The sequence below is a fragment of the Peromyscus eremicus genome, chromosome 1, assembly GCF_949786415.1.
Source record: "Peromyscus eremicus chromosome 1, PerEre_H2_v1, whole genome shotgun sequence".
NCBI classification, from domain to species: domain Eukaryota; kingdom Metazoa; phylum Chordata; class Mammalia; order Rodentia; family Cricetidae; genus Peromyscus; species Peromyscus eremicus.
The window spans coordinates 77,225,291-77,251,862 of NC_081416.1; the positions used below are offsets into that span (position 1 = coordinate 77,225,291).

The 26,572-nt window shown below is 54.4% G+C and overlaps 1 protein-coding gene across 1 annotated transcript; it reads right to left on the reverse strand.

The window, feature by feature from the left end:
* Positions 1-494: 494 nt before the first annotated feature.
* On the reverse strand, positions 495-25,931 carry Il4r (interleukin 4 receptor). The gene is made up of 10 exons (XM_059251148.1): positions 25,854-25,931; positions 12,728-12,814; positions 11,084-11,222; positions 9,293-9,444; positions 8,391-8,542; positions 6,887-7,043; positions 5,472-5,571; positions 3,137-3,215; positions 2,621-2,670; positions 495-2,306 (listed from the first exon to the last, which is right to left on the reverse strand). The coding sequence occupies exons 2-10, from the start codon at positions 12,795-12,797 to the stop codon at positions 788-790; spliced, it is 2,418 nt and encodes an 805-aa protein (XP_059107131.1). The 5' UTR covers positions 12,798-12,814; positions 25,854-25,931; the 3' UTR covers positions 495-787.
* Positions 25,932-26,572: the final 641 nt, after the last annotated feature.

The window sequence follows — 26,572 nt, forward strand, 5'->3', positions numbered from 1 at the left end:
GACTTCAGCCTGTCGTCTGCTACCCCCACCACCCGGCCACCACCCACAAACAGCCTCCTTCCCTTGTGGTCTCGCCTTGACTGCCAGCAGTGGTGTCCACTGGGACCCACCACGGGGCAGTTGCATCTGTTTTGGGGGGATCTCCACTTCCACATTCCGGGAGCCCTGGCTGCAGGTCACGTGTGGGCAACTGGCAGGGGCTGTGGCTACTTGAGAAATGTCTTGTTAGCCTTGCTGCTCTGAGTTAGCTGGGACAGAGGATTCTGCCTCCAGACTCAACCCACAGTAGCTGGTCAATGAATGGCCACCTTGGGGCCCATTACTGGCCTCCCTGAACCAACCATTTCCACCCACTTTTAGGGCCTCCCAAGTCACTGCCAGGCAGCTGTGTCTAGGCTCAGCTTCCGGCTCAAGGAGAGTCAAGCCGCTATGCCAGGGCTGCTGTGAGCCCCGGGCAACAGGTCTAGTTGGTGGGGGAAAAAAAAAGGGGGGGGGGCGGAGCAGGTAGAGCAGCAACTGGGAGAGCAGAGGGCTTAGGACCCTCAGTACTGTTGTGAGACACAGCACACCGAGCCCTCGCGTCCCTTGTGAGAGGGGAGCCCTGGCCAGTGGTGGGGAGGCAGCCAGGCTCTGAGCCCCAGGGTCAGGCTAAGTTCACATCTTCAATTCACCATTCTCTGGATTCCTGGGAAGCCTGCCAGCTGGGCTGTCTCCCGGAAGGCACATCCCTGGCTTGGATGAACCCTGGCCTCAGTGTAGACCTCAGCAATACCACCACCTCACTCACCTAAGAAACTGCCATGCCCAGGGTGCCCGCAGACACCTCGGTGCTCTGGCTGGACAAAGGAGCATGACCAGGGGGCTTGCCCTCCACTGACGAGTTGGAAGGTGTCCTGGGTGCTGAGGTGAGGCTGGCGTCTGGTGGCATCTCCCCAGGACAGGGTTCTAAAGCCCCTGAGAGGCTCCCTGGGGATGGTGACCTGTCCCCGCAGCAGCATCCACAGCAGGGGCTAGCAACCACGTGGATCTGGCCACCTTCCTCCTGGCTGTGGTGCTGCTTGAGGTGGCCACAGAGGTGGCAGGTGAGGGACGAGTAGACAATGCCAAGGCCTAAGTCATCCCCAAAGGGCTTGGGCACTTGATCCGCAGGAGGAGGGGCCTTCAGCCTGTCACCTCCTTTGAGTCCCAGCTCCAGACCAAGGCATTCTGGGGTGCTGCTGGGTGGGACTGAGTTCAGAGGGCTGGATGGCAACTCCACATCCAGTCCGAAGGTGAATAAGGGCATGGAGTTAGGGGACTGGTGAGGAACAGGGTTCTGGAACGGCGTGTAGCCTCCGTGCCCACTGTCAGTCCCTGGTCCTGCTGTGTCTGCACAGACCTCACTGCTGCTGAGCAGGCTGGAGAAGGCCTTGTAACCGGCATCGCCATTGGGCCCGAAGCAAGGTGTCTGGGAGTCCTGGGAGGCACCCTGCTTCACTGCCTGCACAAACTCCCGGTAGCCACTACTAGGGGCTGGGGCAGGGCTAGCTGCCCCGTGCTGCAGGACACTCAGGTGAAGGATCTGTTCCCAGCTGTCCCCTTGGTGCATAGGTGGGCTTGAAGAACGGGGGTCAGCTGGGCGTGGAGGGTCCCCTTCTTCCAGGTGGCCAGCCTGCTGCTGTTCGGAGGCCAGCTCTCCAGGATGCGGGGACTGGCTACAGAAGTCACTAAAACTACGGTAGGCAGGATTGTCTGTGACAACAAGTGGCACCTGTGTGCAGGTCGGGTCAGCTGCACTGTGGGTTGGGCTGCCTGAAGGAGGGCCCAGGTGTGAAGACTGCCCCGTGGCCTGGCATGTGGCCTCCTGGGACTCCATGGGGAAGCAGTCGCAGGCCACAGAAGCTTGCCCACTTTCTGAAGGCAGACGGGAGCATGACTCCGCCAGGCTCGACTGGCCAATGACCCCATCCTCAGCCTCCAGCAAGTCTGAAAACAGGTTCTCCGTGAGCCGGGCCATGATGTCTGCCTGACCCTCCTGGAATCCACCTGTGCTGTTCTCAGGTAACATGCTCAAGTCCCCCTTGACCATCTCCTCTTCTTCCTCCTCGGTCTCTACCGGGGCCTCAAACAGCCCCATACAGCGTATCACACTGACATTGACATTCTCTGGCCAGAGGACGGTCCTGCTGACCTCCACAGGACGCCAGGCTGCCTTCTCAGGACTCTGGAGAGGCCCAGTTTTGGCAGCCTTCGGGGACTCTGCCTCCCTCTTCACGCCATGCTCCAGCAAGCAGGGCAGCAGCTTGGTCAGACAAGTCTTCCAGCGTCTGCAGAAATAAAACTCAGGGTTCAGTTTCGCCACCCTCGAAAAACTCCTACTCAGGGAATAAAACCTGCATGGGATCACCCTGTATTGATATGGGGGTGTTATAGACACGACTTCTGACTTTATAATCAACACCCAGTCTGTTTTCACTGCAGAATGGGGACTCAGTCACCCACAGTTACCTCCTGCCACCCTTAGAAAGAAGGCAGCTGTGTGGAGGGCAGAGAGGAAGAATGACCCCGCTGTCAGCCAAGTAACCACCACACTTCCCAAATCCACAAAAGCTACAACCCAAGTTCAAGTTCAGATACATACGGGCACTTGGTTGACTCGCGGCTTCGGGCCTGCTTTTCCCACAAGGGCACCTAGAACAGATGGTCAATGAGATAATGGGATGATGTCTGCCAGCCCAACCCAGCTAAGAAGGCTTGATGTCTTCATGGACAGCAACTGTACCTGGACAGTTGAGGTCCACACAGGCCCCACAGAGCTCTGGGAGCTTTAACACCCCCCACACGTCCCCCACGCCCCCCCCACTCCCCCACCCCAATGAATGAAAGTGCATTGGGGATAGCAAATGGTTTCGGACACTCTGGCTCCCCTGTCCCATCCTTGACTCTGACCTGGCCATAGTACTCGCTGTGACCAGCACAACATAGCAGAAATAATATTGGGCCCACATGGACAAAGCTTCACAACTGTCTGTCCACTGTGTGGTGTCTCAGCACCCAAGCACTACCCTCCTTGGCTCTGGAGTCCCAGTGGTTTGCTCCTTGCCCCCACCCTACCCGTGGCTGGGAGTCACACTACGGAACACTCGCATCCTCCTACCTGTGAGTCCTGAATGATGATGGCCACCAGGGGACTGCATGCTGGGGTGGGAATCTGGTCCCACCACGCTTTCTTAATCCTGAGGGTGGAAAGGAAGTGGGTCGGTCTCTGAATGAACAGTGGCCAAGGTGCTCTTGCAAGCATCCTGGCAAGCACTCCTCCCAGGCCACGGAGGCCACACAGACTCCATTTCGGATACGGAACGACAATCTCGGTCCTAACCTGCTGAGGGTGATTTCTTCTACCGCCGTGGCCCTTCTAGATGGGGAGAGGGGCCCAGGGCGAGTGTGGTGCTGGCAGAGCTGCAGGCTCACACTATGGCAGTCTCTGAGGAAGCCAAGACTCAGGCTACACAGCAAGGATCCTACTCCCCCAACAGTCGCTTATTGGGAGCAGCAGGAGCATTTGCCATGCTGGCTTTAACAGGCCCGAGAGGCCAGGAGCCATGGAGAAGCAGGCTCTCCCTCTCTTCCTGGACTGCCTGGCTCCAGTGGCTCTCTCTCCACCATCTTCCCACAGTATTTGCTGAGCACCTACTATGCATCCATCACTGGGCCAGGCCAGGGCCACGGGGATCAAGGTAGACAAAGAGCCAGGCAAAGCCCCTGTGGGTCGCCTTGAAGAGAAACAAGAAGCATACGCAGACATGGTCACGTGGTACTCGTTCACCACGAGCAAAGACCACAGCCAGGCATGGTGACTGGGTATCGTCCCAGCCACTGAAGAGGAGTCTGGGCAGGAAGAGTCAAGAGTTCAAGGCCTTCTTGGGCTGAAGTGAGTTCGAGGCCAGCCTGGACAACTTCTCAAGACCTTGTCTTGAGGCCAAAACTAAGTAGAAGGCCAGGGTGGAGATCAGGAATAGAGTGGGATGTGTGAGGCCCTGGGTTCCAAAACATTTAAAAAATAAAAACATAACAGTGTAGAGGTGTAGAGAGGAAAGTGGGAGAGAGAAGCCGGGCTGGGAGTATCAGGAATAACCCAGGAAAGGTCAAGGGACAGAACTTTCAGGATGGGGACATGACCAAGAACATGTCATGTGCCTCTGAGAGGTGCTGGCCACTGGGTGCAGTGCAGCAGACTATTATTGTAAGGTGTGATACTTTTGTTTCTGCTGCATTTGTTTAACTCTGTGAAACTGTGTTACTGTGTCTGTCTAAAACACCTGATGGGCTAATAAAGAACTGGCCAATAGCAAGGCAGGAGAAAGGATAGGTTGGGCTGGCAGGCAGAGAGAATATATAGAGGGAAAAATGTGGAAAAGGATGGCTAGAAGTAGCCAGAGAAGGAGGAGGACTCCAGGGACCAGCCACCCAGCTACACAGCAAGCCACGGAGTAAGAAACAAAGGTATACAGGAATAGAAAAGGAAAAGCCCAGAGGCAAAATTAGTCAGGATAATTTAAGGAAAGCTGGCAAGATACTAAGTCAAGCTAAGGCCAGGCATTCATAATTAAGTATAAGCCTCTATGTGTGATTTATTTGGGAGCTGGGTGGCAGCCCCCCCCCCCAAAGAGCAAAAGCCTCCAACAATAGTGCAGGGTCATGGGGTGGGAGGAAGGGAAGGGCAACAAGGTAGAGAGAAACTGAGGCTCAGAGCAGCAGTGCCTAGTTCAGGGTGACTTGGGCATGAAAGGCAAGTCACAGAGAGGACCTGGCATTCCCCGAAGACTCAGCCAAGTGTGGGCAGCTCCCTGGTACCAATCCTCAGTTACTTCTAATCTCATTTCACAAAGAACATGGCCCCAGGCCTAAGATTCCAAGGTAGAACTCACCAGAAATAGATCTTCCCCATCTACCAGCCCTGCCCAGGCTCCCCTGGAGGTTTTGGTCTCAAAGTCACTCTGAGCCTACAGAAGAGCTGAGGTTCTGGGCAGCTCGCCAGCCACCGACCAGCAAGCACTATCACTAGGCCTCACTCACATCCTACTGCATTCACACCATCTGCTCAAATTCCTCTGCTCCCACCACAGGCCCAATGCCGGGACCATACCGTGAGTACTGAGAGGGACCAGAGACAGCTCCATTTCCTTTATGTCAAAGAAAGATTCCCTCCCCAGCCCCAGCCAGTTCCTTCCCTCCAGAGCACCCACCATCACTAACACCCCCCCCCCCCCCCAGCTCTCTCCACCAGAGCACAGTCACTGTGAAAAACGCCCAGCCACTGGCTGACCTGCCCTGAGAGGCAGATTTCGGACCGGGGACCCTGCCATCCTTGTGTCTGGCAGCACAGTGGTCATTCCGTGACGTATTATGGCAGCCAAGACAGATAAGCAGGGTACCCACACCTGGCACACTGGAAGGGCCAACTTGAGGCACCAGCCAAAGCAGAAACTCACTTGATGATGCTGACATAGCACAACAGGCAGAAAAGCAGGATGCAGGCGCAGGAGATGCCAACCCCCAGTGGGAGGCGCTGCTCCAGGGGCAGGGGGAAGTCTGCAAGGGGAAGGACAGCCATGAGCCTGAAGCCCGCCCGGGGCCATGTGCAGTCTGCCTCCACTCACTTGGGGTTCCCCTGGGACCCTCGGTTACCTGGCTGCAGACAGCCCTCCCACCTGTCCCCTCCACTCTCCCTCTTACACACCCATGTCCTCACTGTCCCCCATCCAAGTCCAGATCACAACAGCTGGAAGCTGTTGCTCTTGTCTTCCCAAAGCTCAGAGGTCAAGTTCACTGACATGTGGGAGGGTCTGAATTCAAAACCTGTCTCTATCAAGTCCTCGCTGAGCAGCCCGGGGGTGGGCAAGTTGGTTATTCCCTTGGGGGTTCTTATCTGCTCAGTGGGCTTAGAAACATCCTTTTCTCACAGGCTGTGAAGGCCACAGGATTTAAAAGGTCACACATTCACCGTGAGCACAGGCGTCTCTTGTTCACTGACTCTGAGAAGATGTCTCTGGCACTGTCTCCCACCATCTCCTCCACCCTCCACTCTGCCTCCCTCCCTCCCCTCCTGGCACATGCCATCATCTGGCTCTCCCTGGTTTCTTTGCTTACATTTTTGGTTTTTCATCAGTTTTTAATCTTTTGTTTAGGATGTGTGTGTTAGGGTCTGAGTGCAGGAGTGTATGAGCCACGGCACATGTTTGTCAGTCCTGGCCTTTCACATTGTTGGAGATGGGTCTGTTTTCACCACCGTCTACACAGGCTCGCTGGTCACCAGCTCCCGAGGTCTGCTGTCTCCATCAGGATCACACGCACACACGTGTTACTGCGCCAGGCTTTTACACGGGTTCTGGGGACTCAGGTCCTCTCACTCGCGTGGCACAGAACCATCGCCTGAACCCCGCGTTTCTGTTTGTGAGGCACGTCAGCTCCGCTGCTCTGAGATTCCGGTGTTGCCTGCTGCACTGCTGGAGCCTCAAGCTCCTTCAGTAACAGGGTGTCAATGGTGGCTGGAGAAACGTGTGCCATCTACTGTGCCCACTCTGTACAAGCTCTCCCGCCCCCTCAGCAGTACCACTGTGCCAACCTCCTCACCTTCCCCAGCCCTGACTGCGCAGCTACCCTGTGTTGGATACGAGGACTCAGACTGACCCTGTTTCACAATGGACTGAACAGTGACCACCATGGAATCGTGGGCCTATTTGCTTCCTCAGCCCCTGACCACTATACCACATCCGTACAAACAGGGGGTTTGTACGGTTAGAGGCATTCCAGGACTGAAAAGCCTGAGGGTCAGGAAGAGGGAATTCATGACTAGGGAGCACACATGGTTATAGAGACCCTCACAGCCCAGGGCGCTGATACTTACGGTTGTATATCATGATGCTAGGGCTCCATTCACTCCACGTGCCACTGAAGCTCTGGGCCAAGACCCTCACCCGCGCCCTGTAGTGCACCCCCGACTTCAGGGTCATGGTTGGGAGGAGCAGCCTGGGTTCCATGTAGGTCACATTATGGATTATGAACTGTCAGTAGAGAAGGACGTGTGAGCGGACAGCTGGCAGGGATGCGTGCTGGCTCCCAGCCTGGCTGCTGTCCTGAATGACCCCTCCAAGCTGGGCATGTGATCATTCCCACATCCCTGCCACCGCAGAATGAAACAGGGGGTGCCAGCCCTCCCCTGGCTCCTCCCAGGATTAGCCGTGATATCAACCATTATCCGGACAAATGGATTAAACTGAGTTTGAACACACTGTAAACTAAGGCTAAACCGTATGACCTTGAGTAAGTGACCTCGGCAGGGTCACGCCTTGGTTTCTGGAGGTCATCCCACCGCTGGGAATGCTAGGAAGGAGAGGTAGGAGGGGTGGCAGGCAATGACCCCCACCTGCTTCTACAGCAGGGACCTAGGCAGCCCCTGCAGACACCTGCCTCTGTCTACCTGAGGACACCTTCTTGTGTAGGAAATGTTTTGGATTATTTGTTTGTTGTTGTCTATGTAGCCCAGGCTAGTCTAGAACTTCCCACCCCCTCCTCAGTCTCCTGAGAGCCGTGGTTAGAGCCATGTGCCACCACACCCAGCTCAACTCTACTTTTAGACATTAATGTGTGTTCGGCAAGGAGCTGTGATGCCACCCATGCACAGAAGACAGGTCACCATGAATGACACACAAAAGTGTGCAAAAGTGACCAGGAGTACGCCCAGCCTGAAGTGACCACTCTGCCACCAATAATCTCATTTGTCCCCTTCTGGGAAGCAGGTGTGGCTCAAAGCCCTTCACTAATAGAGTTAAAAGGGTAGGGATAGGTCCGTCCTCTTCCTGACACTACAGTCTGGATCCAGAATGTTCCCTAGGGTCCACGTGGTAGAGGCTTGGTCCCTAGAGTGGAGCTACTGTGAGATGGTATCATCTAGTGTGAGGAAGGTGGGTCACAGGGCATGTTCTTAGGAGACATTGGGGCAATGGGTGCAGGCTTGTGTGTGCCTCCGCCTCCTGGCCACCGTGAGGGGAGTGGCTTTGCTCCACGCTGGCCATAGTGCTTGCTTCAACACTAGCCCGGAGTGATGGGGCCACGTGACCACAGACTGATCTCTAGGAAATCATGCACTTAAATAAACCTTGCCTCGTAAAGTTGATTATCTCAGTACTTTATCTTAGTGATATAGAAAACTGGCCAACACAGCGGCACACTGAAAATGGAGGACCAGGAAGGGGAAAGACGAGCCTGGGGCAGAGCCTGGCAAGGAGTGAGCTCTCTAGTCCACTGCCCTACCCTATAGCACCTCCCAAGCTCCCCACTCCAAAGAAGGAGCCGCCTTCCTTCCCAGCCCCATCCCTAGGCAACAGCAGGGACCCATGGCACCCACTTACTTCCTCGGGGTTGTCCACTCTGGAGATGTTGACCATGTAGATGAGCTCCTTGTACAAGGTGTTCTTCGATGGGTACGGGTTGCTCCATGTTAGCAGCCATGCATTGGAGACATTGGTGTGAACTGTGAGGTTGTCTGGAGCCAGGGGCTTCACTGGGGGGAAAGGGTGTCTGCGTGAGGGGCTTCAGCCCCGAGATCTATTTTGTTTTAATGTCCCGATTAACAACTTCATCTCGTCTTCTTTCCTAGGGGAGGCTGGCCTCCAACTCCTGACCCTCCTTCCTGACTCCTGAGTGCTGAGATTACAGGAGCTAGTTTCGTCACTTCGTATGTCACCACATCCGTGAAACCACAGCTGTCGCGTGTATGTTCAAGTCAATGTGAAAATGACTTTAAACTCATTCATGGGTCAATTCTAATAACTTGTGGGCCCCCAGTGGTCTGGGCAGCAGTTCTAACCACAGACAGAAAACCCTGGGATCTTAGGGAGATATGCTCTTCAATTCTGCCCCTGGTACTGAGAAGAAGCTGTGTGGCCTAAGGCAGGCTGCCTGCCTTCTCTGATCTACAAGATGAGGGCACTCAATCTCTTTTGCAAGTTGAGGTTCCGGTAAGTCACGTCACCCAGGTCACCCAGCAGCAAATTCTTGCTTTGGATTCCTATTTCAACTACACCTGCATGGAGATGTACGGCTCAGCGGCAGAGTGTTTGCCTAGCACCTGTGAAGTCCTGGGTTCCGTCCTCAGTGATACAAATAAAAGTACGTGGGAACAAGCTCATGCTAAGGATTGCTGCAGACCTTCCAGAGTCAAGGCTATACTGACGAACCAGCAGCTGACCTCCTGCCAGTGTGCACCCCACCCCCCCTGCACATGGCGCCCAGCCAGCCAGGCCTTACTTACCATTGCTACTGGGCCTGAAGGAGCCATTCCACAGCAATCGCCCCTTAGTCTTTAGGACCAGCTTGTAGGTGTCTGTCTGGACTGGTTCATCTGTGGACATGTGGCACACACACGTGGTGCTGGCGCTGTTCTCCGGGATGCATGTGTGGTTTCTGCAGACACAGGCTGAATTAGGGAACTTCCCATGGTCACCAGCTTCCCAACCACCTGGCAGGAAGACCTAAGCAGCCGGACCGGGCTGGCACCTGACTTGGGGTTAGCATCTTGCTGGCCACAGCCCTGTCCCACCTCGTTCTGAACCCTCCCGTGTTGCTCTGGCTATAGACCTCAGTCCCAGGACTTAGCTTGAGAGCATTAAGAAATTCAAGGTGTCCCAGCATCCCTCAGTTTACAGTGGACTGTGATAAGGCCCAGCACACCTCCCACAGGCTCCTGTCCTATACACACCAGTATAATTCTGCCAATAGGCCACCTACATCTCATGGGCCAGGGGCCAAAACTCATTTTCTGTAAAAGGCCAGACAGGAAATTGAAGGCTTTTGAAGACAATGTAGTTGCTGTCACCACAACAAATTGCTGATTCATCCCCAAAGCAGCCACAGATAAGATGCAAATTAATGAGGTGTTGCATGCTAATAAAACTTTATTCACAAAATAAAATAAAGTCTACCCTGCTGTGGTAGCATACGCCTTTAATTCCAGCATAGGCAGAGGTAGGCAGCTCTCGGTGAGTCTGAGCCCAGGTTGATCTATATAGTGAGTTCCAGGATAGCCAGAGCTACACAGAGAGATCCTGTCTCAAAAATCAAACAAACAAAACCAAAAAAATAAGTAGTGGCCAACTGACCTGAGGTCCATAGTTTGCCAGTGTCTGGTCTGAGCCAGTGGACAAAAGCACAGCTCACTTGTCTTAAGGCAACAGGAGGGTGGAGGGTCACCTCGTAGGCATTAGGGCTGTGTCTGTGTCTTTGGAGTACTAGGTCTGTGGACTTGGTTTTGTCCTAGGCACAATGTTCACAGGGCACCTGGGTGCTAGGGAATGGTTCAGGACAAGCCTGGACACCATGCTTGTACACCCTGCCATCTACCCTCACAACAAACTCCACCAAGTCCTGCCCCAGGGCTAAGTGTGCTCAGGGATCACCAGTCAGACTCCCACGGTTCTCTCTGCCTAACATGTGGATCCCGGGGATTCAGCGCAAGCCATTAGGCACGTGCCTTTATCAGCTGAGCCATCCTGCCAACCTCATTTGTGATTTTTTTTTTTTTTTTTTTTTTGAGACAGGCTCTAGCTCCAGCCCTTGCTAACATTCAGGTGCAAAAGAAGTTAGAAAAGTGCTGGTCTAGTCAAATATTCCAGCCACACGATCCAGTGACAGTGGGTCCAGAGTCCCTCAGTGTCCTGTACCCTGTGGGTGGGGGTGGAGGTAGGGTGCGGGCAACTGAACTCAGGGTCATCCGTCAGAAAGTACTCTACCACTGAGCTACATCCTCAGCCCTTTCCCTTGTTTAATTTTGCGACAGGATCTCACTAAGTTGCCCAGGTGGGCCTTGAACTTGTGACCCTCCTACCTCAGCTTTCCAAGTCGCTCGGCTATAGGTCTGCACCACCAAGCTCCAAGCTTGGCTACATTGTAGTATCACACAGGATACCTCATCCCAGACCCGGCTCCACCTCAGACACCACCCCATAAGTTGCCACAAGCCACACAGCACAACATATCCTGGTGCCCGCCTAGAGCAGCAAAGGCCTGGACAGACCTCTGGGCACTGTCTCCCTACTCTCCTTACTCAGAGAACTCGAAGTCCAGCCAGTACAACAGGTGGAGCTGAGATCTGCAGTCGACAGCGCCATCCAGCGGCCACTCACAAGTGGAATTGTGGATGTAGTCCGAGAAGCAGGTGGGCTCACCCAGGAGCGTAATGCCCCCTGCAAAGACAAGATGGCCTGAGTGGTGGAATCACGGCGAGGGTCTTCCACCACCAAGGTAAGAGGGAGGCCAGTGCAAACAGGACCAAGAACTCATGCCTGTGCGCATGTGTGCGTGTGCGTGTGTGTGTGTGTCTGTCTGTCTGTCTGTCTGTCTCTCTCTCTCTCTCTCTCTCTCACACACACACACACACACACACACACACACACACACACACACACGTGCCCCTCTACCTCAGAAGCACCCACCCCAAAGCCCAGAGGAAGAGGTGGTGTCCTGTAGTGCTGCCGCCCACTCCCCACATCTCCTTCCCTTACCCCTTACCCACTGAGGCAAGAGGATGACCCTGCTCTGTACCGCTCAGGCTCTTGTCCTTTGGTGTCTAAGAGGCTTAGTCAACAGAAGAGACTGAAGCAGGGCAGGAGGAGGGGACAGGCACTTATCTGTCAGCTCCCTGCCAATAATTCAGAGACCAGGGGGCTGCGGTACAGCCAGCGATCGTGGGGGTTTGCTAACTATGGGGTGCTCTGACTATTCTGACCCAGGCCCTGCATGGCCACGTTCCAGACAGAGCCACAATGTACATGCCAGTAGGTGTGGCCTGCCATGGAGCAAATGCTCACACAGCAAACAAAACTCTGACCTCCTGACCCCACGCCTCCCCCACAGCTGCTCTGGCCTTGCCCATCACACAGAACAGTCTGCCCTTGTCTGGGCTTGGGGCAGAATTTGTGAGTCCATTTGTTTTTTTTCTTACAGTGTCTCTATAGTTACCTCAGGCTGGCCTCAGCCTTACTATGTAGCCCAAGCTGGCCTCAAACTCAAAATCCTCCTGCCTCAGTCTTCCCAGTGCTGAGCTGACAGGTGTAAGCCACACCTGACCACAGGGATGAAAAACCTTGAAGTTAATTCCCATGTGTCCTCACAGCGACCTTCTAGGTTGATCCAGAAACCTCTTTTCTTCCCAGCCCTCCACTCCACCCCGGTCTGCACTCGACTGCCAAGTCCTCAGTTCAGATCCTCCCAGCTCCTCTGACTCAGTGGCCCTGTAACACGTGTGTCATCCTCCACACACATGCCAGGTAGGCCCTGCCGGGGGCCTCACCAGAGACACACCTGCAGGCACCGTCATGCCGTCCCCTGCCTTCCTTCAAGTTGGACCCACTGTCCCTTGAGAGAACATCCTTGAGCACCCTGCTTTAAACTGCGTTTCCCCCCTCTCCACCCCGGCCCTCAAGCCCCGCAACTCGGTTCTGAGTTTTCCCACCATCTTTGGATGACCTCTGCCATATAACTCCAAGTGTTTTCTACGCATTTCCAGGACAACCTCAATTTTCACTTTGAATTAGTGTCAATGCAAATAACTTAGGACATTTGTCATTAGCTGTCCCCTCCCGCGACCACACAATCTCCACAAGGGCTTTGTTGTGTTCATTGATGAACCTCAGGACCTTGACATGTCAGTAACGGTTGATGGATACATGATTGAGAGGTGGTGACTTACCAGAGCCAGCCACCCACAGCAAAATCAGACAGCTCACCCAGGACAGGAACTTGGGGCAAAGCCACCCCATTGGGGATGAAAAGGTGCCTGCAGGAGAAAAGGGCGGGTGAGTGCTGACCTGGGTTCAGTGGGGCTCATGTCACTAGTGGCATGGCCTCTCTCCCCCATGTCTCTGTGTCCTCTCCACACACAGCCAGAGACCATACCACTGTTCACCTGGCCCAGACGAGCGGTGGCATACATTCACGACTTTCTCAAGTTCAAACCCTGGCTCCCTCCCAAACCAGCGGTGAACGCGAGCAAGCTGCACACAGTGCCTGAGCATCCCTATCTGATAAGTGCCCATCTACTGACGTCCCAACTTAGGGGGTGCTGGCAGCTTCAAGGAACAGATAAAACCAGCAGGGTTCACACTGCAGCTGGAACAGTCTGGAAGTGCTTCAACTGGCTCAGTGATAAAGGCAACCCAGGCTGGGGTGGGGGTGGTCCCAGGGAGGGAAATGACATGAAGATCTGGGGGTGCTCAGGGGCTGGGCAGCTTAGCGCTTGCCTGGCCACATGGCAGGCCCTGGGTTCCACAGCCAGCATGGTGGGGGTGGAGGGAGAGGCTCAAAGCAGAAGGAAAGAAAGGAAATGGGGGGATGGGAGGAAGAGGAAGGGAAGGGAGGCGGGGAGGGGATGCTGCGAGGGGGAAGCTGTGTGCCTGTGCCATTCTCCTCCAAGCAGCAGTGGGTTGGTCCCCCGTGTCCCCTCCTGCTTGGGTCTCTATCTCAGGGCCATATCTAAATTTGCAGTCCCAGGCCCACTTTGCCCCTGAGCAGCTGTGACCCCCGCAGCAGGGTTCTTCAGCTTCTGGGTTCTGCCTCCTTCTGCTGCACAGACCTGGCAGGCTGGGCCTGGCAGAGTCACACACAGGAAGCAAGACACAAGGTGGACACCCAGTCAGTCACACATGCATCCAGTTCCAGCCACCAAAGAAAGGCTCACGCCATCAACGACCCTGCTGGACACTGTCCCCGTGGTGCGGTGAGCTCTCAAGGCAGAGACGTGTCTGCACTGCCACCGAGTGTGAATTCCTAATGTCACTGTGCTCCATGAGCTTGCATGTGCAGCACTCAGGGTGTGACAGGGCCTGCTGTGACAGCACGACAGCTACTACGATCCTAGGCACTAGATTCCTTCAGCTCCATTGCAACCCTAGCGGCTGCCCTCTCACACCAGTCCATCGTAACCTGTCGTTACATGTGACTCTGCAGTTCCACACTGAGGGACCTGGAGCTCCAGAGAGAAACGGACAACTTTAGGAAGGTGAACAACAGATGAGCTTAAGGGAGTGCTCCAAGAATAAGGGGACAGGGCAAGACACAGGAAACCCAGCCTGGAGAGTACGAGATGCCAGCAGCTGGCAGGCTGAAACAGGAGGATCATGACGTCAAGCCCAACCTGGGCTACACAGCCCTAGAACCTTCAAGGAGGCAGATCCAAAGCCAGAAGCCAGGTCCATCTGCGTCTGAGCTCCAAGTATGTCCCTCAGCTTGTAGGACTACAGCCTCAACCCAACAATGAAATAAAATCAGCCAAGAAAATTGACCCTCACACTTGTCAACTTCAAATGGGAACAGCCTGTGTGAAGGGCTGAAGCCTGGCTTCGCTGTGGAAAGGCCAAGGGCTTCACAACTGGCCAATGGTGCAGCAGCTGCTTAGGAACAATGGTCTTCATGGCTCCTATTAACAGAGACCGAGACACAGGACAAGGGAGGTGACGGTACCCAAGTGAGCCTGTGCATCTCTTGGAGAGGAACACTATGATGACCTGATGTCCTGGAGGACCTGGAAAGCTCTGCCCGCTGCAGCCTCAGCACTCACGTAAGCAGCTATTTGCTCCAGACTGTTTTCTTCGACCTCCCCCCAATTCCCACTCAAAACAGCCTTATCAAGGAGGTACTATCCGTTCCCTCCTTTTCCGATGAAGGAACAGGGAGGTTGAGTGACTTGCCTAAGGTTGCACAGCTGGAGAAGCCCTAGGATTTGAATGTGCCTCTCATGGTGGAGGCCTTGCTATTAGCCACTTTCTAGAAGCCCACGTCCTTGTTTGAGGGGGTCACTAAAAAAAGTGCAAGCCAAACCCTCTTTAGGCAAGGTACACACACATACACCCACACACACACACTCGAGTACGCATATGCGTGCAAGATCAACACTGGGGGAACTGAGGGCTTTTAAGGGCCCTCGCTGCTTCTCTGTTATTTTTAAAACTGCATTAAAGCTTCAATTATCTGAAAATAAAGTTTAAATTTGAGGAAGCAGAAAAAAAAACAAACAAACTCCAATTCCTTCGTGACATGACTTGGAAGACTCTACTCACCCTCCTGAGGCCCCACAAGCCTCCAGGGCCCTCTGAGCAGTGGCTACCAGCTCCCTTCTCATTGACAGCCCAGAAACACTCCTGTGAGCCCCGTCTGGCCCTCTCCCTGTTGAGGGCTCTCCTGGCCCTGTTACCACCGAGCAATCACCCCAGCCTCAGCCTGGCACAAACCTCCACCCAGACGAGGGAGGTTAAGCAGAAATGTCTCTGTCCCCAGCACAGGGACGGTGGAGAGAGGGAGACCTGACTGGAGAGAGAAGGGTGCTGAGGATGTGGCTCAGTGGTAAAGCTATGCCAGAGCCTCCAGAGGGCCCTAAGTTCCATCCCCAGCCATGCAAGAGGGAAAATGAAAACAAGAAAAAGACGAGAGGAAGCAACAAAGAGTTCATAGCTTTAATATACAGATCCTGCCAGCCAGTGTGACACTTCTTTGAGAAAAATAGTCAAAGCATACAAATAGTTTACCAAAGAAGCTGGGACAGCAGGAAGATGTGGAACCCCCCCTTAAGATGCTCCTGATTTGAGAAATGGAACTGTGGGGGGTAACCTGTGGCCAGGCATGGCAGCGAGTGCCCATAATCCCATTCTGGGAGGCAGAGGCAGGGGGATTCTAAGTTCAAGAGCAGCCAGCACAACACAGTGAGACTCTCAACCCCTCCCTGAAAAGGAAAGGGAACCGGTCATTTAAATCACGTCTGTGTCACCAGAGCTACTGTGAGTCTGTCTCCATAAGTACTAGACATGAGAAGACTGGTTTGTATCTCTATCATCACTCATTTGTCCCTGGTCCCCAGAACACCGCCTGGCATATCATAATATAAATATTATATATACATATAGTGTGTGTTCGGTGACTGTGTGTTAGCGGGTGAGCAGTGAGAATCAGGCAAGAGCAAATCCAACAATCCGAACACAGACCTTGGGCCAAGCCTCTGCCCAGATGGCTGTATGGGATGCTGACTACTCCCCTAGCTTACGTCCCAGACGCCCTACGAGGCAGGTGCCATTAGCCTCTCATTCCACAGGCAAGGACACTGAAGCAGGAGTTGGTAGGACTCCTGCCGTGGTCCCAGAGCCAGAATGAAACCCACAACCCGTGGGCTTGACCACCTTGCTGCCTCTTGAAACACAGCGCAAATGTGGGGCAGATGGCAGCATGACAAGCTGCACGTGCAGAGGAAGCCAAGGTCAAGGGGCTGGGGTGCCTTCTGAAGTGACTGACCCAAGATTCCTGTCTAAGTAGGCCTGCGGCTTCCTCCCAACTTCAAGACGGCTGGGCTGGGCTGGCTGGGGGCCAAGGACACATTGCTCCCAGGCAGCAGCCACTGGGGTTCCCAGAAATGGTGGCCACGTCAGCAGCCCCACCTCGGACAGGGAGGCAGGGCAAGTCAGGGCTCCTATCTGTGCTGGCTCAGCCCAGGAGGGGCTGGCACAGCTGCTCCTGCTGTCACTGGAGTGAGAAGCAGCCAGTAAGCCCATAGATGCCACCTGCTTTCCTGTGTACCCTCTCTGGTCACGAGGACTTGAAAGCATTCACTACGTACCACCTCCTACAGCTGTAAATATCGCTGTTCAACTCCTTTATTGCTCTTTCTTCGTACAGGGGATTGAACCCAAGGCTGAGCAAGCACGCTACATCTGAGCTACTGCCCAGCCGTGTGTGTGTGTGTGTGTGTGTGTGTGTGTGTGTGTGTGTGTGTGTGTGTGTGTTTTGAGACAGGGCCTTACTACATGACCGAGTCTGGCTTTGAAGTTCATTCTGGAGCCCAGACAGGCTTTGAACTTGTGATCCTTGTCTTCGCCTCTTGAGCGGCTGGAGGCATGGACCACCAGCTGGTCTCACTATTTGATTCTTTTAACAAACGCCAGAGTGAGATGAGAAGATACCGGAGAGTTTTAAGCAAACGTGAGATTTTAGGAATGATCCTGTGGCTGGCGGTGTGCAGGACCTAGGAGTCAGGGGCCAAAGTGAGGCCAGGCAGCAGCCCACCACGCAGGTGCCAGCAAGAGGTCCCAGGGCTCCCACGAGGGTGGAAGGGACGATGCAGAAAGAAAGACTGAAGCCCTCACCATCAAGAATTGCTAACACAAAGGTCGGGTGTGGTGGCACATACCTTTAACCCCAGCATCGGAAGGCAAAAGCAGGCAGATCTCTGAGCCAAGAGTCAGCTTCCCAAGCTCCCTGTGAGTGCAGAACAATTCCTAAGCCCGGTATACAGATTCTGAAAATTCTCAAGGAGGCCTGGAGGTAAGGAAGGTGACTAACCCACCAGACACCAGTGAGGGCCTGGAGCTTCCTGCCTGCAGCTGAACTCTCGGATGGAGTGAGTTGTGGTGTGGTTGGCAATAACGGCAGGCCCAGGTGGCAGCACTGTCTACCAGGGCGGGGACTCCAGGACTGTCTGGGGCCAATAGGGAGCCACTGAGGACTCTAAAGAAGGAAGAGAAGAGGCCCCGTTGGAGCTGGATAAAGAGCAGGGCCAGTGACACCTGATGACTGGTGCAGAGGAGGCTGTGCTTGGGCACCCTGCCACGGAAGAGCCTACAGGAATAGCATGAACTGTGGACGCTAGTCCAAGGAGCCACTGGCCCCAGGAGCAGAATGTTCTCGTGGCTTGGAGAAAGCTTGAGAGTGCTGAGGAGGTGGACGTTAAAACCCAGGAGGCTGTGCAGCGCAGTGAGTAGAGCCTCCTCCAGAAGAGACAGGAAATCCTGGGCTCCCTTTGTGCACAGGGGAACTCTCATGAGGACAGATTCACCAAATGCTAAGCTTTATCTGACAGCTGTAAACACACAGAGCCAACAGCGTCCTTGGGGAGGCCTTCAGGCAACTCCAACCAGGATCCCCGAAGCCCATCTTATGGAAAATTCTGGAAGCCAAGAGAACACCTAAGCCCAGCTCCACTCAGGCTGACCGTCCCTGGCCAGCCCTTTCCTCCAGAACTCTGGTGGCAGCTCTGTCATGTGCTGCATGGCAGCTCCCCAGCAGCTAGGGCTGTCGCTGCATTTCCAACACCCTGTTAGGACATCTGGAGTGGGTACGGAGGGCTTCCACGGTGACGCATGAGGCCCCCTCCTCTGCTAGAACTTTCCATCTCTGGCCCACAGCAGGGCTCTGGGCTGTGGCCAGCGAGCTGTGGTCAACTCCACTGTGGTCATTACTTACTGCTCCAGAAACCGGATGCCTGGCTCCTGAGCCCTTGATTACATTCTGTCTGCTTCCAGAGATCTGCAGAAGCCAGCACCATCACCCCTGCATGTCCCCCCATCCTCCCACCTCTCGACAGCGGGGTGCAGCTTCCCTCTCTCCCTCTCGGGGACCCACTGAACTCTGACACCAACTGAGAAGACTGTCAATCCAGGTGAATGAGCCCTTTTTTTAGAGATGGAGCAACCTGGGCCCAGAGAGGTGCTGAACCTGCCTCCGGATGCACAGCTGGTGACTACTGGGGCTATGGATTTGAATTCTGACTGCGGAACTCTTGGTCCGGTGTCTGGCAGAGAGGTAGCCGGAAGTGGTGGGACCAAAATTCAGGCTCTGCCATTGTTTTCACAGTGTTCAATAGAAAACATGTCTAGTGGTAACTGGGACTTTGTGCCCCTCCCCCACACCCACAGTAGGAGACACTGGACACAGGTAAATACCCAGTGTGCCAGACAGGCGTGGTGAGGGCAAGGGGCACTCGTCTGCATTTTTCCTGCTGTCTCAACCCTGTATTGTTCTGAGCCCTGGCACAGAGGGCCTCCCACGTGGGCAAGGACCCTAGAGCGCCTAAGATATGGGTCAAGGCTCTGGGACAAAGTGCAACTCCACCCTGACCGCCCAAGACCTGCAGGCTGAGGTCAGAATTCAGTCTCCTCCTCTGGGAAGTAGGAACAGGTTTACGTGCCTTCGTGAGCAGGTTTGAGGAAGCAAAGATACTGACATGGCCTGGGACAGGGTTTACGGCGAAGGGAGGAAGGCTTACTTCTACGGACTGAGAAAAGCCTGAGACTTTAAAAGTGATCATTACCATGACGGCAGGGAGAAGGGTCACAGGCCCAAGCTTCCTTCCCGCCGTGGAAGACAGGCTCGGAAGGACCAGATCCCCAATTCCATGCCACACAGCACGGGCGGAGGACATGATGGACAGACATGGATCTCAGGACGAGAAGCCAGGAGCACGTCCTCAGGAGACGGGGGACTGAAGAGGCAGCAGAGGACCTGCTGTGGAGGGGCAGGCTGCACTACTAGCCAGAGCTTTGTTTTCAGGGAGCTGACAGAAAGGCCATGAGGGGGTGCCCTGCAGCCAGCCATGAGGGCAGCCCAAGACAGGAGTTCAAGGCCAGCCTGATCTCCATCCTGAGAGTTATCTCATAGAAACAGGCAGAGTGAAGAAAAAAGATGAGTCTCTGGCGTCATTCTACTGGGGAATCAACAAATACTTTGGCCTGTGGGGTCCTTAGGACCCTTTAGTGTTAGCTAGGTTCCTCAAGCATTCACACAGGTCCCTTACACTCCACAGTCACCCCACTGTGCCCAAGAACCGCAGGCCCCCTACGATGACCTAAGGGCCTGGAGAGAACAGTAGTCAGCTCTCTGTATCTGTGAACAGAGCACTGCCTAGCCCGTGCCTGGCCCTATGTCCAACAATAATGAAATAACTCCTAAGTAACTAAATTAAGCCTGTGGTCCCCATGTGGCCACCATCGTTAGTTCAGTGGGTGGGAGCTGACCTGAGAAGCTGGGACACCCCAGCAAGAGGAAAAGAATGGCGGAAGGGGACCCCAGGACCATTCTAGAACTAGCACCAGGGAGAGTCCACCCTTTCTGTCCCTGTGACCACTACCATACCCCAATACTGGGCGCCACGGTGACGGGAAGGGAGGTGGGTTGGAGATGCCTCCTCACCTGCTCATCAAGGTGTCAGAGAACTTCTAGAGCCCTCACTAGGCAGGTGAGGAGCCGAAGAGTTGTCCTTTTAAGTCCACACCCTCCCCTGCCACCCAGGTCAACAAGTATGCCGTGGGCAGTCCCACTCGCTGGGTCACCTACACTGTCTCCCTCACTTCCCACCCTCCTCCCCCGGCACTGCCCTCCTCACCACACCTCTACCACCACGGGCAAGCCTACTCCTTACTCAGTTTACCTTCCACTGTCTAACCATCCCTTTCCTTTCCATTCTCTGAGCTTTGCCAGTTCTGTGCCAATTCTCAACTGAAAGTCCCTCAAGGTCCATGTCTCATGTCCTCGAAAGAGGAGGCGGCCAGGCTGGAGTCATACGCCGTCTCACAACATTCATCCTGGCCAGGTGCTTTCCCACTATCGGGCCTTCGCCTGTGCCGGCCTCGCTGTCTGAAATACCAGCCAAGGAGCTTTGCGCCGGAGGATGAACGCATGTATGATAGGTCCGCAATGACTGATTTCTTCAGTATCGCATTTTCTTCCCTATGGTGCTAGGGACTGAGTCCAGGCCCATAAGTACACATTCGAGGCAAGTGCTCTACCATGCATGGAGATACACCCCCACCCCAGACAGGCAGGGCAGGCCATATCCCACTCTATGAACGGGAAAGCAATATGCTCAGAATCCTGGTTCCTGAGCAGCCTGGAGTGCTAGTCCCCTAGCAGCAAACGGGCATGAAGTCACCAGAGAAAAAGCAAGTGTGGCAGGCATGGAGTGACTGACAGGGGGAAGGACACTTCAAATGTGGCAGGGAAGAGCTCAGGCGGCTTCACATGGAGAGAGGGAAGGTGACATCCAGAGTCTGCTGCGCCTGCTCGATGCGCATCTGACTACACCACTTCAGAAGCTAGGTCGAGACCAGCAGACACTGAAGGAGAGCGCTGAGTTAGGGGAAACAGCTGGTGTGGTTAGTGGGCTCACACTGACAGACGTGTCTTCCAGGACTTCACTCTCAATAGAAAACATACACTTTAAAAATATAGGGTCACTTGCTATATCCTCCAGGTTGGCCTTGAATTCAGGATCCTCCTGCCTCAGCCGACCAAGTGCTGAGATCACAGGTGTATGTGGTGAACATCAAACACATTGATCACTGGGGTTGGGGAGGTAGCTCGGTGGTTACAGTGTTTGCTGGGCAACCGTGAGGACAAGAGTTTGGATCCCCAGCACCCATGTAGATGATGGCTGGGTGTAGCAAGCCATCTGTACTCCCAACACTAGGAAAGCAGAGATAGGGTATCCCCAAGTCAAGCTGGCTAGTGAGACAAACACCATTAGCAAACTCTGGGGGATAAACCAGCTGTGCATACAAGGTGGATAGCGATCCAGGAAGACGCCGGACTTCATGCACATGTACATTTGCACACATACACATACATCCTTTCAAACACATCAGAATGTCCAGAAAAAAAAAATGGTCAGAAAAATCCTTTTTAAAAGACCAACAAATTCTCCACCATTGAGACAGAAGCCACATGATTCTACCACAGCAGCCTGAAGGACCAGATTTAGCATCCAGCGGCAGAGATAACAGAAAATGCTACCCATTGCAAAAACACTCCAAAAGCACACACCACTTCCAAACAGTTCCCGCAGCAGAAACAAGAAGAAATTAGCACCTCTCCAGCAGTGACAGACAGACAGACAGACAGACAGCACAGACTTATTTAGCCAGAAGTATACTGGAAAACAAGAAAGACTGAAAACAACTGTAGCCTCCAATAAAACATTTCAGGTAGGAAGAAACACTAAAGAGAAAGATAGAGGCTCCCTCAGCGCAACCCTTACAAACACCTCCAAGGGGGCTGCTGCCTCTCATCAACTATGGCCGCAGACAGCATGGAGACAGGACACGCTCCAGATACAAGGAGGTGGCGGTCTCCCTCAGCTTCGACTAAGAGGGCTTTACAAAGGACTCCAACCAAGTCAAATCCAAAGCCAGACTGAACTCAAAAGTCAGCAAAGGTAGAAGGAACACTTAGAATAATTGTAGCTGAACAGCCCGTACTAGAGGAACCTTGGGCTGGAGCAGAAGGATGGTCAGTACCTCCAAGGGAGCTGAACCAGGGCCAAGAACTTGAGGTTCCTGGAAAGCTGGTCTCAGTGGTCATCCGTGGTCATCCCCAGAGCAATGCGGTAGTACCGCGCTGTTCCAGAGGCAAGTGGACAGGAGACTGTAACTCTGCTGGCTGGAAGGATATCCAGTCCATGGCCATGGCCATGGCTCTCCTCCCTGGGTTTCACTTCCTCATTTGAAAAGGCGGAACACCCCTCTGGCTGCCCTAGGAAACCTCAGGCCGCCCAAGTTCTCCAAAACGGACCAGTAAACGATGTTTCCCGGATCCAACCAAGACAATCTTGTTCTTATAAACTCTCCTCCTCCACCAGGGAGCTTGAACAGAGGTTAAGCACGTACGCTTGTGGGTGACTGGTATCACAGTGTTCCCGGGCAGGTCTCTACACCAGCCTGTTTTCTTCCTTGGGGATAGGCGCTCAACCCAACACACACTTATATACTTGCCCCCCCCCCCACCTTCCTCACTCCCTGGGACTGTGGGGAAGGGGCTCATCTAACAATAATCTGCAGACTGATTGGGTGGAGGCCTGGCAGTGTTCACAAGATTATTGGGCACAGCCAAGTAAAAAACTGACCTCAGTTGCATGTGGTAAAGACGGGAGGCTTGCTGTGTGACCCTAAATAAGTTACTGTATCCAGAAAACTTGAATGTCTTACAGACCCTTGCCTGCCAGGGCTTAAACAAACTAAGATAATACAGGTGGCTGGCTCCTCCCACCTCCCCTGACTTCTACTCCTGCCCCTCCCTGCTCCCTCAATCCCATCCAGTCCCACCGCTTCCCTGCTGTGGGCAAAACACAAGGAGCCTGCTCCGCGCCTAGAGCCTTTGTACCTGCTCTTTCCTACTTGGGTCACCTTCTCCTCGGGACCTCAGCTTCCTGGGGGCCTCTACTGCTGGGTCACTTGGGGTTTTGACCCTGGCCTTTTGGTTGACAGCCAACACGTATGACTTTCTTTCGGTAACTACTTCTGGCGGTTGGAGGCTCTCGGTCCCAGAGCACCCCCCCCTCAATCTTCCCACCAACCCCATGAGACCTACTTCTTCCCTTCCAATGCCCACACAACTAGGAGTCCCTCAGCTGGGGAGGCTGTGGGCCCCAGAGGCAGCATGAGTCAGTGGTGGCAGCACCTGGAACTGCCTGACATGAGCGCTTCTTAGAAAGACATGCTATGCTCAAGAGACTGCACTGCACCCGTAGCCCACAGGCCACAGGAAGCCCTGCCTCACCACTCCAAGAGACTCCTGCTGACCTTTGTTTCTCCCATTTTTTTTTTTTCCTGCAGGACCCCTGTCACTGACTGGTGGTGCCTGTGAAGCCCCAGGAGCTTAGACATGCCATCTCTAATGGTGTGTAGGAGATGCTACTCATGACCCAACGGGGTTGGCATCGCCCGTCAATCAGTTGCAAGCGTGGTGCCATGGAGGAGCCCCGATAACTCTTCAGCACAGTGGAGCAGGGCTGTGGATCCGGTGTGAGAGTCTGTTCCTCTCGGGGAGTCTAAACTACAAGGGCTTTGTCAAACACCCCATGTCTGTCCTGATACAGCACCTGGCACACCTGGTCCCTCAGAGCAAAGAAGTGCCAGGGGCAGCTTGGTAAAGCGATGTCCCCCTAAGTGGGAGAAGACAATCAACTGCCTTGCCCCCCCTCCCCCATGAGCAATGGTTTAGAAACACCATTTCAGGACCATCCTCATCCCAGACACCTCTGACAAATGGGAGGTGGAGTGACTTCTCCGAGATCACACAGATAGGAGCAGCAAGGTTAGATCTGAGGCTGGGCCCCCCCGTCTTCAGTTCTACGCCCGCTCCCTGCCTCAGGCTCAGAGAACCAGAATATTGGACTCCAAAGATGCCCCGATCCATGCTGGATGTCCGACTGAGTCAGGTGAGTCTGTGCCCACCCAGGCAAGCCTCATGCAGACATACCAGCCCAGAAGTGGAAATCCAGTCAGACACAGCCAGACTGACCTCAGAGGTTCAACTGAGGAATACTCAAGAGTGTCCTGTCACGGCAGACACAGGCACAGTGCGGTGCCAGGTGAAGAGGAAAGGAGCCTCCGGCCCCTACCTCTGTCACTCTCCGATGCGGGACCCCCAGCAGAGTCCCTGCACACATAACTGGATGTCAGTATTCTCGCTTCGCCAAATGGATCCTTGCGGGTAACAATAAAGATCTGTTCACTTAATCCTTAGCACCTGCTGCGCCTAGGTGCACTTCTGAATGGGGTATAAATGACCTCATCTGCCCTCACCACAATGCTCGAGTGTCCTCAGAACTTCACAACAGAGACTGGGCTTGGAGCACGCAAGACACAAATCAAGCCTTTGCTGGGTCAGAAGCTCTGGCTTTCAACCTCCAAGCCTCACTTCCCAAGCAGACCTCCTGGGCCACGGGGATCATGACAAGCTTCTTACTACGTATACCAAATGTGAATGTGTACCCCAGCTGGGTCCCTGCCCCAGGCCCCAAAGGCAGCAAAGTAGGGTGCAGTGTGGATGAGGACAAGCATTCTCTTCGTTTGTCCCCAAGTGTAACAGCAGGCCACTGTGCCTTCCTCAGGGACAGCCTCCCTGGCCACCCAGCCTTCCCCATTCTGGGATGGCACTGTAGAAGACCCCAGCACTTCACAGCACAGCCCGATACTGCAAACCCTCAGATGATCACAGCCTTGCCCAATTACCAGTGTGTGGTCATTTGGACAACTCACTCAGGTTTCCCCACCCCTGCCCTGAAGATCCAGGAGCAGGGCCAAGCCCAGGAATCGGCCCATGACTTACCCAAGCCCTCCAACAGGGCACCCAGGACCTCCGGCAGCATTACCTTCCCACATAATCTGGCTCTCCTAAGTTAGCTAGGTGGCATAGTGAGCTTTCCTACCTTCTAGCCTTTGCCCATGCTGTACCCACAGCTCAGCATGCCTTCTCTTGCCTCTGATTCTCAACCTGCCAAGTGTTCTCCCACACCCCAAACTGGCTCGGGGATTGCATTTCCCCAGGAAGAGGTGTCTTGCCCATTATACCCTAACTTTGTCTTATGTGTTCTTCCCTCAGAGGGCAGAGCCTAAAACAGCAAACAGAGAGTGGATGAGCTGGAGAACAAATGGATGGCATACTGGTCACCTCCCATCTCTTCCTCAGTGTCCCCCACTGCGGTCATGACTCCTCTAGCTGATTCCTAAGAGGCCTTGCCAGGACTGTGGAATCTCATTTATATCTGGCCAGATATATCCCAAGCCTCAGTTTCTCCATCAGACTTTAGGATGGGAGAAATGTCTCAGCAAATACCCCTTGACTCCCAAAAACCACCTGTAAGGGGAAGGCCACAGTGGGCCCCACACCTTCCAGAGGACTGGGGAAAAGCAGGGACCAGGAATGCTGGTTTAGGGACAGGCTCTGAACCTCAGACTGGCTGGCTGGCTTATACAACGTCCAATTTGCCACAATAAATACTCAGGTTCCTGGGTTACTGAACCGGAACCTGGGAGGAGCTAGGCAGTCTCGGCTTCTAGTAGACCCTCTTAGCGTCCCGGTGGGGACCGCGGAGACTGCCTGGGTACCAGCGGGTGGGTGGTCCACCTGCTTTCGACCCGCGCCCGACCGCAGGAGACCCTGGCCGGGAGGGGAGCCCGGCAGCCCCACGCCCACCCGAGGATCCGCGGACTCTGGTCCCAGCCCTGCTCGGTTCCGCGGTCACCTCTGGCTGGTCCTGAGCCTTCCCCACCGCCCATTCCTACCTGTGCGCTCAGGCTCCACGCGCTGCGCTGCGCGGGGCTTTCCTGCGCGCTGGACCTCGCCCGGCTTCCTACGCCGTCCGGCGCCCCTTATTTACATGCGACGCTCCGCCCCGTGCCCAGTCATTTACATTCCCCGCCCTGCCGTCTTCTCATTTTCACTCGCGGTCCGCCGGGCCTCCTTTTGTCGCCGGGTTATTTGCATGCCCCACCTCACGCGTCCGCAACCTTCGGGAACTTTGGCTTATGAGGACCTCAGGAATCGAATTTTTGCCCTGGCCCAACAGACCAGCCCGGCTTGTGATCATGGATGTGTGCTCACTCTTCTAATGTTTACCCTGCGTCTGCTCCAAAGAAACTAGAAAGCAAAACAGCTCATCCATCAGGAGCGAGTGCTCTTGTCAGGCCCCGGCACTCCATGCTGCCACTACCTTACGAAGGGAATCGTGTGCAGCCATCCTTTTCAGATGGAGAAACAGAGGCACTGAGCTGTTCAGAAACTTGCTCAGGGGCCGGTGAGATGGCCTGCAAGTCTGAGGACATGAGTTCTATCCCCAGAACCCATGTAAAAGGGAAAAACGACAGAACTGACTCCACAAAGTCGTCCTCTCACCCCGCGACGGTGCAACTGTGGCCAGCCAGAGCCTTTGCCAGCTGAGCCATCCCACTGGCTTGCCATCCTACTTTTTGAATTATGGTTTGGTTTTTCTTAGTTTTTTAGA